At 51.2% G+C, this 10,932-nt stretch overlaps 1 protein-coding gene across 1 annotated transcript in view; it reads right to left on the bottom strand.

Annotated features, from left to right (window-relative positions):
• The window catches only part of ST8SIA2 (ST8 alpha-N-acetyl-neuraminide alpha-2,8-sialyltransferase 2), a 49,988-nt gene that overhangs the window by 11,321 nt on the left and 27,735 nt on the right, over positions 1-10,932 (bottom strand). Inside the window, exons 2-4 of the mRNA XM_011357276.2 lie at positions 8,661-8,723; positions 4,932-5,060; positions 725-982 (exon numbers count right to left, since the gene is read on the bottom strand). Of these exons, the coding sequence (XP_011355578.1) occupies positions 725-982; positions 4,932-5,060; positions 8,661-8,723 (450 nt within the window). The remainder of the gene's footprint in view (positions 1-724; positions 983-4,931; positions 5,061-8,660; positions 8,724-10,932) is intronic.

Genomic DNA, 10,932 nt, shown 5'->3' with positions numbered 1-10,932 from the left:
GGGTTGGGGGTCAGGTGTCAGGGCCCTGGGAAACTGTGTCCAAGTGTGTCCCCAGGCGACTGAAAAATGAGAGATGATATTTCAGCGAGAATCATAGTCGAGTACAAAACCCGTTTTTCTCTGTTGCTCTCTCACTTCCCAGATTTTGACTCCAGGATATAAAGTTACTGGCAGAGTATGACTTTCCAGAATACTTGAAAGAGTTTTGCAAACTCTCTGGCCAGCCCAGGAGATTCTCTTACTAACCTTTTATAGCAGGCTCTATCCCGGGGTCAGTAAACTTTTTCTGTAAAGGGTCAGATAAATATTTTAGGCTTTGTGGGCCGTATGCTCTCTCTGTTGCAACTCTTCGACTCTGCCCAACTACTCAGCTCTACACTGTAGTGACAAAGCAGCCACCGGTGATATGAAAATGAATGGGTGTGGCTGGGTGCCAATAAAACTTTATTGATAAAAACGGGCTGTGAGCCAGAGTCTGCCTACCTCTGCCCTAGACCAGCAATTCTCAACCTTAGCTGTATACCAGAAACACCTGGCTCCCTGGACCACATCCCCCCACTGCCCCCTCAGATTGATTTAATTAGTCTGGAGACCGGGACTTTTAAAAATATTCTAATGTGCGGTCCAGGTTGAGAATGTGGACTAACCCAACCCGTACGTCTTGCTTCAACCCCCTGCGGTAACTGGCAATGCTCGGGTTAACACGCCTCCGTGCTGTGGTTACCTGATGACAAAGCTGTGCGTGTCGATCTCCTGCCCGCAGCCGCTGTTCAGCAGGACCCCCGAGTTGCCCACGATGGCACACGTCCGGAAGTGCTTGTTCTTCAGCGGGGAGGTTCTGGGGAGGAGCTCGTAGAGGTTCTGGGACACGTTCATCGTGCTGTCTCGGTCGAAGATGTAATGAATGATGTCTCCAGGCTTCAGGGTCCCCTTGAGGACAGAAATGTCCTTTTCCGCATCCAAGAACTTTAAGATTTGTTTCCTACAAAAAACCAAACACACAGGAGGATAAGTCCCCCTGTCGCCAGCTGCCCTTTGCCAACCCCGCTTTTCCTGTCCGGCGTGACCCTGCAGGGCTGCAGGAGGCCGGCACGCGGGCGGAGCTGAGTTCAGGTGCCCTCTGAGGGAGGTTCCAGGCAGGGACGGCCAGAAATGGCCCAGAGGCGGCTATGGTGGTGGCCAGTCTGGTTGCCGTGGTTACGCCTTCTTCCTATGAGGTGTGCAAACTGCCCTGAGTAGGGGACACATGTCCATAAGGACACGGCACGAGCTCATCGCGGAGGGCCCTGGGATGGAGGACAACCCGCTATCCCAGTTTGCCCAGGACTGGCTTCAGCACATCCCAGGGGAGCCCCCAGTCTTGGGCACACCCAGACAGGGGTCACCCTGTGTCACATTCCCCTCTCTTAGCAGGCCTCAGGGACAGGGAGTCCTGGACTAGGAACAGGAAAACAGAATGACATGTGTTCTTCATTCCTCGGGGGGTTTTTTTGTCCCGTGGCAGCCTTCCCCGGGCGCAGGGGCCTTGCAGGGCGTGCGTGCGAGCGTGGGCACCGTGAGGTGTGCCAACCGCTCCGCCTTTGAGAGGCTGAGTCTGTTTCACAGAGCGTGCTCTCCTGGTCCCCTTTCGGCTGTCCACTCCGGTCCCACAGAGCATGTTGTGTTGTTTCAAAACAAAGGCAATTGAAGGACAGCTCTCTCGGCCCCAGGGTGACTTTGATTGAGGGGGAAAGTTCTAGAATCATCCAGCAAAGCACACAGATGGGATGGAGTGTAGTCACCAAAAGAATGGGTGTTCTCTACGAATCAACAGGGCCATTTTACTCAAACCCTGCAGGCCCGGCCCCCAGGAATCTGAGGATCCTAGCGGGGAGTTTTACTTAAAAGAACTTTCTAAATCACCCAGAAAGTCTTTAGAAATGATTCAAGTCGGAGAGAGAAGGGAATTCCGTACCCAGATGAGCTGGAACGAATCTCGTTTCCTGCAGTGAGCAGCCCCCACCCAGAACAGATAACAATGACGCCAGTCGCTTTCCCTTGGAGCCACAGAGGGACCGAATCTTCACGTACTTTGCAAACGAAGAGAATCTGCAAGATGGTCGCCCCACTGCACAGATGGTGGCTCTGCCGGCTGGGCGCCGGTGGGACTCGAGATGTTCCCAGCCTGTGGCACATCCAAGCAGGATGCACAGTCAATCACTTGGGGTGGTGGCGGCGAGGCGGGGGGGCTATCGAGAATTCAGAACTTCCAGGCTGACACCCGAGAAACTCTAATCCTGAGAATGGCCCAGGTCTCGCTTTGAAAAGCTCCACAGGTGACTACAACGCGAGTCCAGGTTTGGGTGCCTCTTGTGCAGCCAAGGGGCGGTGAGAAGACTCAGTAGGGCACCATGCTCTTCTTCCATTCATTTTTCCTTATCAATGGCGTGGACCTCTTGCCGTCATGCTGGGGAAGGCCCCGTTGCTAATGTGTATCTCTTGCTAATTTGTATCTCTTGATGGAAAACAGAGGCACTGCTTTTATTCATTGTGTTTTACCAAAGGTTATACAACTTGACAAACTGATACAGTTTGGAAATTGCTAAAACCTTTGCAGTGACTTGCCCCAAAGTATTGAAGAGCAAAGAGAGCCCCCAGAAAGCCCATAAGTAAACACCTCTGTGAGTAGATTAATTTCTAACTAATTAGGAGGAACTGCTATCAATTATTAAACATCATTCCAAATCATTTGTGGAATCTTTTATGATGAATAATTTTGGGAGTTAATTGAAGGAAGTTGAAGGGAATTCTTTTTTCCCCCTGGGTGAAGGCACATGGTTCCTGCCCAGGTGGCCGTGTTTGCAGGTGCCTTACGAAGGCCACAGTCTGGTCTTCTCTGAAAGCGGGGTGGGGGGAGTGGCAGGAGAAAGGCCAGTGGGCACTGCAGGTAGGCTGGCAGAGGATTTCGCTCACAGGTGGCATAGTGAGATGGATGATGCTCCCCCTCCCAACCCCTGAAACCTGTGATGTGGCTTTCTTTAGGAAAAAAGCATCTTTGCAGATGTTATTAAATTAAGGGTCTTGAGATGAGATCATCCTGGATTACCTGGGTGGGCCCCAAATCTAATGACAAGTGTCCTTATAAGAGACAGGAAAGGGGATACACAGATACAGAGAGGAAGGCCATGCGACCACAGAGGCAGAGATCGGAGTGATACAAGGCAAGGACCACCCGGAGCCACCTGAAGCTGGAAGGGAGAAGGAAGGATTCCCCCTAGGGCCTTCAGAGGGCTCACTAGAATTCTGGTCCCCAGAACTGAGACAGAATAAGTTTCCGTTATTTTTAAGCCACCAAGTCGGTGGGAAATTCTCATGGCAGCCCCAGGAAACAGGTGCAGGTGTTCGTCCTGACTCCACAGTGCCACAGATCCAGAGGTCAGTGACCTGGGCCTGCAGGTGTCAGCACAACCAGGGTGGAGGGTCCACCCAGGGGGCCTCAGAAGAGGCACTAAGGGGTGGCAGAGTAGTGGTGACAGGAGTCAGCCTGTTCAGATAGGCTCAGCTGCCAGGCCCAGATCGCCACCCTCTCTATCCCTCTCACCCCCTGCCATGTCCCTTGAAAACTAAGCCTCCAGAATTAGGGGGTAAGGCATTTCCACTTTGACGGTGAGCCTACCTGGAGGGGACACCTCCCCGCTCCGTGTGGTGACACTTTGGGTTAGCTGCGGGCAAGGCTGATCGCTGTGCCCCTACCCCTAGTTCCCTGCTGCCTCCCCGGGGCGATGGCCTGGGAATGTGGACCACTGTAATCACGGCTGTCCCCATCTGTCCTGGTGCACCAGCCCAGCCACCCCCATTCCCTACCTCCTGCTTCATGCTCCAGCAGCACCGCGTGCAAACGCCACACTTGCGACCGCGTGCCAGCCCAGCGTAGCTTGGTGTGCCCGGCAAACCCCTAATCGTCCTTCAAAACCCATGGCTCCTTCCCTGGCCAGCCCTCTCGGTCTTCTTACAAAACGGAGTACTTTCTCCTCAGCTGATCTCGTCGTCTCCACCGATTCATAAGATGCGGTGCCGCCCGATGTGTGCATATCACCCCCGCACTGTCCTGACTTTGCTCATGCGGCGCCTCCCCACTAACGTACCTGCTTTCTACGAGCACCTGGGGCCCCCAGCACTGTGCCGGGAAGTGAACGGTTGGATTATACTGACCAGTCTGTGCGGGGTCAGTGATGGCATCTCAAAGGCAAGTGGCCAAACTGCTGAAGTTGCAATTCCCACTCTACCGTTCCCCGTTCCCGCCACCCGACAGGAGCCGCAGGGGCCACCGCGGCCCCCTTCACAGTCAGGCGTCATGCCAGCTTCTGGTCACCCGAGGCCGAGCTGTGGCTTTTCATTTTTACGTCGTCAGAGAAGGGGCGGCCTTCTCAAGCTGCAACGACTGTGTGTGTGTGTGTGTGTGGCGGTGGGGGGGGCCAGTGGCGGGGGGAAGCTCTCCAAAGACTCTCCAAATGGGGGGACCGTCACCACAGAAAGGGGGCATGGATGCCAGGCAGGCCCAAGCAGGAACGTCTCTTCATGCATGGGAAGGACCGCTTCCCTGGTGCTCTGTGGGAGAAGCCCCCTGTGGCCTCCACACCCCCGTCCCCCCCCGGCCCCAGGCTCTCGCTGCTGCTGACCCCAGCGCCCCACTCCCTCCGGCCCCAGAACCTCAGCACGGTGCTTCCGCCAACCTCCCCACTGGCCCAGCCGTCGCCCGCACGTGCTGCCTGCTGAGCCCGCCCCGGGGTTTTCTTTCCAACTGACCGCTTACCGATGAAACCCGCCTCAGTGGGAGGGAAACATTTTATTTCTACCCTGACTCCTTTCGATGACAGAGAGCGGCAATTGGCCGGCTTGCGCCGAAGAAGGCCAAGCCCGTCTCCCTTCGCGGAGGTCATAATCACCACTACCTGATCCTCAGAGACAGAGTCTGGTTGTGTCTCCACTTGGCTGAGGCTGGCCGCATGTTGTGCTTAATGCTTTCATTACTCCTCTCAACGACAGCTGGTGACGAGGACCCATTTATTACCACTTCAGCTCTGGAAGGGGAGGGGGAAGAAAAGGAAGAGGGTAGACAGGATCTGTTAGCATGCCGATGACAAGTCTAATAGTTTTGTTTTTGCTCAGGCTTGAATGTAAACTTCTTCAGGAGCGCAAAATTGCAGTTATTACCTGAGAAGGGAAGGGAGTCTATTTATCTTCTGGAAGGCACAGACTCTCTCCCTAAGGTATAAGCCACGTACATTCCTGGAGACAGGAAGCGGGTGATCAAACTATTTCTCTCCTCTCCCGCCTCCCAGAGAAACCTAGCAGTCACTGTCAGAATAGTAATACTTCTCCGAGTTACTTTTGCAAAGCTCCAAGTAGCAGTTGCATGGCAGCCAAGTATCGCATGATGGTTTAGAAACTCAGCAGAAAATAAAAACTTATCAGGGCGGGGTGACGTAGCTTCTCCCTCCTCCCCGACCCCGTCACTCTCTGCTTTGTCACAGGTGCCCCTTAAAACACCCGCCTCGCTCCAGAGTTATTGGTGCCGTGTCTCTCTCGCACTAGACTAAAAGCAGGGGTGGGGGCAAGCACCCTAACTTATTTTGATACTCCCCAATGTAGCAGGTGCTCAATAAATAAGTATTTGCCGAATTCAAATTTAAATTTTGTCTCGGGGGAGCCTCGATGGATGAGGGAGCTGGCCAGCTGTGTGCTCCTGGGGTGAATCACCATTCCGGGTGCCCACCATCTTGCCACTGAACTCGGGAACCCCAGGCATAACCGGACCCACTTGAATGCAGAGGCTTGAAATCTATGCTAGTAGGTTTCTAAGAAACGAGGTTACAGCTATTTCTCTAAAGGCAGGAGCCAGACCACCCCTGCCGGCTGCACACAGATCCACGTGGGTCACGGAGAAGCTCTTTCTGTCTAGGCTGACAGCACATCCTCCCAATTCCAGTGATAACTGGATTTGTGATGCCCAACTCCGGCGCTTTAAAGAATCCAAAGCAAACGTCTACGTCCTTTGCATTTACCTTGGAACAGCCACATTGAAAAAAGATGAAATCCTTTTAACGGGATTTGAACCTAATGATCGGTTTTGCTTTCCCTAGGTAGAGAAGACATTCGTTTGGGGGTGCACCTTGTCTCTGCACATTCTCCCCATACACGTCCATTCTTCAATATTCTTAGCTCCTGTAGATGATGGCACTTGTCTCAGATTCAAATATGAGCAACTTTCGCAGAGGATAGAAAATTAAAGGGTTTGGAGTCAGGCAGACGGACTCCTCTGCCACGTAGACTTAAGGGAAGCCCGTGATGGGGCCCGAAGACCTGACCCTTCGGAATTTTTGCTGCTTTCATGAAAAGAAGCAGAGGGTGTAGTGGAAGGATTTCACAAGCTGTGTGACTGTGGGCGAATCACTTTAATCTGTCCAAGTCTCAGTTTCCCCATTTATAGAAAGTGGGTGCAGGAGAGGAAGCTCTGTAGCGCTAAGGTTCTAGAATCCTAAAAGGACCACCAATGTCCTCTCCCTATCATGAGGCTCCAGGGGGAGCTGGCTGTGGCTGCATCCCTGTGGCACTGCCGCTTTCCACGTAGGCCGCCGGTGGGAGCAGAGACCCTCAGGGCCATGATTTAGCTGCCACACCCCAAGACCCCAAGTTTCCACGCAGCTTATATCAGGAGGCATATGTGATAGAAACACTAATATTTGTGACAAGGAGTCATATTCCTGGGAGGCAAGCTGACCAGCGACTGGGGACTCTCATGGCTTAGGGTGAATTCAATTATGGGTGGTGGTCCTCAAAAATGAGCATACTGGGTGCCCTGGACCTCTCAAATTTGCAGAGCTATTCTGCAAATTCGCAGAGGGTGCTTGCAGAGGGGGCCTGCTCCGACACCTCCAGAAGGGCTTCCAGGCTTCTCTGGGACACGAGGTGATGGAGGGAGGAGAGAAAAAGAGAGAAACGTTGCACGGACAGAGGGGAAAGCCCATTTCTGTCTCCACTTCCTAGTGAAATCTTGGATGGTCTTCCTGGACTCGTAGCCTGGCTCTGTCGCTATCTAGCTGGGGACTTGGGAAAGTCGCTTTGGGTCTCTGATCTCTGCCTTCTTCCCTGTAAAATCGAGAGACGATTAGATAATTCCAGGGACCACTTCTGTCCCCTGGTTGTACGTGCTCTGTGTCGCACAGACACAGGTGGACTGCTGAGTTGAGATCATCTTCTTCAGTGAGTGTGCCTTTATGTCTCCAGCATCCTGTCCGCTCCAGGGACACATTTCTTTGCCCAACTCAGTGGCCATCTTCTGATGCTGCGGGCACATCCTCAGGGATAGGCGAGCATCAGCTGAGTGCTTTTAAAATCAGGCTGGGCAAGAGCCTTGCAGTCAGAGGTCTTCATCCTTGGAACACGCCTCAAAGTTGCATGATGGTTCCGCTTGAGTGAGGGAAGTGGGGCTCAGAGGGGTTGACGTGACTTTGCCCACAGTCCCAGCCAATAAGCAGTGGGATTGCATCCGGGTCTGCTTGGCTCCCGAGAAGACCGCAGCCCCCACCCCACCCCTAGTGACCGCAGAGCCTGGGGATTCCTGCTCCAGAGACAGAATCATCTTTCTCCAAAAGCTGGAGAGAAATACAAGGTATAGCTGTATTTCTCCAGGCGTAGCATAAGCTCCGTTTGTAGCTCCCAAGTGGTTAAGAGGTCAACGATGGCAGACACGGGGTGGCAGTTTCCTGAATCAGTCCAGTAGGGTCAGGAATGGACACACCTGACAGGTCTCATACGGTCAAGAGACCACCCCCCAAAATATGGAAGGACACATAACAGACCTCACTCCGAATAATTTGGGCCACTCTCTCCCAGATCGACCGGAATAGGATATTTAGAAAGTAAAAAGCGAGACCTTCATTTTGAGTAGTGACCTCTGTTTACGTCCAATAACTGGGCGTCTTCTTTTTCCTTCCCCTGCTCTGTGAGCTTGGGCTTAGCCCTACGGGACAGTTGTCACTGGTGGCGAATGGGGACTCAGAGGCATGGTTCAGCCATAGCCAGTGACAAGCCTGGGTCTGTTGGCTTCCAAAGTATTTGCTCACTCTCCTGCATCAAGCTGTCCCTTGGCCAAGGATTGTCGTGTGAGGAAGCGCTCAGGATTTAGAGTGCCCATCCACTTATCGAGGTTCACGCTACCGAGTCGATTCCCTGTCTTTCAGAGGTCTCAGCAAAGTTTCCGAACGCGCGATTTCCCTCTTCACTTCCTGGAGCAGCCATCTATCACGACGAAATTGGGCGAATGTCCTGATTCCACAGAGTCTCCACCACTCAGCAGAAATTCAAGTTATGAATAAGCTTACTGGTGGCCTAAGTGCTTCAAAGTGGGTGGACTCTTTTTCAGAAAGTGACTCTTAGCATCTGAGCTTTCCATCTCTGCAGCCTCTAGACCTTGGGCCATTTCATGAACTCCTCTCTATTGACAGCCCCCCCCTGCCCCCCCGACACCCCCACAAAGTGACTAGGGAAAGGCAAAGCCAAAGTGAAACGAAACAGATCTATTTGCTAAGTAAGAAGGGCACCATCCAGCAAAAGAGGAGAAGCAGATTAATAGCTGCCTTACAGCAAAAACAAATGAACACAAAATCTAATTTACAAACCTATTAGATTTGCTATATAAGCTGTTCACAGCCGATCTGATTGTACCTCTGCCTCCAGAATTCCTGCAAGACAAAGGAAATGCATTATTTATAAGCCCAGCTTTCCTTTGCAAAGCCCTCCTCGATCGCCAGGAGATCCCACAGCCGGCCTTGGAGAACCGCAGAGGGCCCGTGGCATCTTCCTCTGGCCACTTCAGAATGGGCACCATCCTGATCCAGGCGCAAACCCAAGCACTTTGTGGGGAAGGAGGCCTCCCAGAGCCTCCATGACCTACCACTCGGACACCGATTCAGTTTGCACCGAGGTGTCCACTGGCGACTTCCATTTGAGTCTTGAGACGAAGTCCACTGGGATTAACACCTCCAACCCCCATCGGTCCCACAGGACAGCATGACTCAGCATGGCTCAGCATCTTCTCCCTGGGTTTGCCTGCTTTCCCTCACACCTGTCGAGATGTTATCCCCTCCAAACCCGAGACACTAGGAGTTCAACACAGGCAGCAAGATCGACTTGACAGTGCCTCTGACCGAGTGTGATGGCGATCTGTGTTTGGTGGTAGGAGAAATAATAAGAAGTGGCATCACTTTGTGGGGTTAGGGGGCCCAGGAGGGGGATGACTAATGGGGCCCTTTGCTCCTCCCTCTGGAGGGGAAGTTTTTGGAGTAAAAGCATTCTAAGGTCCTTTCCAGCCCCGCCGTCCACTCAGTGCTGTCAAATTCCATTCTGGACTCGGGCTCTTGGGCCATGAAGTCTCACTCTGGCTTGCTGTCACACTAGGTCGAGGTTTAGATGGATCGATCATCCCCTGGTACCTAGTCCACTCTGCACCCTACGAAGTGTTTTTACAAAGTTGTATGTGAGACTAATTGTTTTGATTAAGGTAAATCATTTTTCCTACTGCTTATAGGGCGTGTGGTTTGAGGAGGTATGTCTTTGTACATTTTTTTTCTAAGTTCCATCTAACCTTTCAATCAAGGCGTTGATGCACGCCAAAGAAACGATTAAAATTCCTGGGAAAGCTGAATATTTGAGGTAATAATGTGACTTAATGAGAACCCTGTGGGGAAAGTTCATGTCTATCTCCAAACTGGTGTTAAGTCTAGATTTTTTTTTTTTTTATCAGCTCTCTTTAGGATTCGCATACTTACAGATCAAATGCGTGTGTACGTGTGCATGTGTATGTATGTATGTGTGTGTGTATAAACACATATACCTATCTTTTCCTGATAGACCGAAATGTCGTTTAAACGTTATTTGGAGCAGGCAGTGTCCCTCCCATTTCATAGCCAGATGACCAGACAACAGGAAGGATGCTATGCCCAGTGTCCCAACCCAGAGCTCCCTCCAGGCCTCAAATTTCATCACTTCCAGTCTAGCTCTTGACTACACAAAATATCATCTCATCTTCACACTTCAACATCAATGCCTAATATTTCTTTTTTGTTGTTCCTCCCATCCCACCGTGGGATGGCCGAGCTCCTGCCTTCTAACTCAGAGTCCAGGAATATCTGGCCGGCTCTGGCCCCATAACCATCATCCACTTGGGTCAGACCCCAAGGGCTTTCCTGGGCTCTGTGCTGTCCACATGTCACTGACCTTTGGCATCCCCTGCCCCGACCCCATCCCTCAAGGTCAGCACCCTTTGCAGGGAGAGAAGACCAGCTGGGCCAGACGTTAAGTCAAGAACAGTAATTAAAATAGTCAACAAAAAATGTCATCCAGAAGTGCTGCGGATAAGAATTGATACATGATTTTTTATAAATCACTATCAATGAGAAATTTGGTAAATGGTTTGGAGTAGTTGGTTCACAGTCTGGAGGTGGTTTGGGGGAATCAGTTGAGCGTTATCTGTGTTACCCTACTCTAGACAGCAAAATTAATTTCAAGTGGCTTTAACTAGTGTTTCCCAAGCTTCAGTAATTCGCACATCCCTGTCCCAGTTTGTGGTATTTGTTAGTCCCCCACCCTATTATCTACTCTGTTTTAAAAATGGCTCGTCTTTAAAAATGTACCCTTATTCTAAGCAATGCCATCTGTGAAAATACAGGTTTGGCACCATGATTATCTACTCATTTGAAAAAAAAACCCAGAACATCATTAACAGAAAAAAACATTTATGGAAGGAATTCCTAAAATCATCTTACATTATCACCTAGAATACTTATAGCACCCTCTGGCAAAGACTGAATTAAATAATTTTAAAGTTATAAATAAAAACTAAAAAATTATAGGTAAAATTATTGATATATCATATATTATACGTACATTATA

Source organism: Pteropus vampyrus, unplaced genomic scaffold, assembly GCF_000151845.1.
Source record: "Pteropus vampyrus isolate Shadow unplaced genomic scaffold, Pvam_2.0 Scaffold34, whole genome shotgun sequence".
NCBI lineage: Eukaryota > Metazoa > Chordata > Mammalia > Chiroptera > Pteropodidae > Pteropus > Pteropus vampyrus.
The sequence above is the reverse complement of the archived record's forward strand: the minus strand, read 5'-3'. Positions and strand labels throughout refer to the sequence as shown.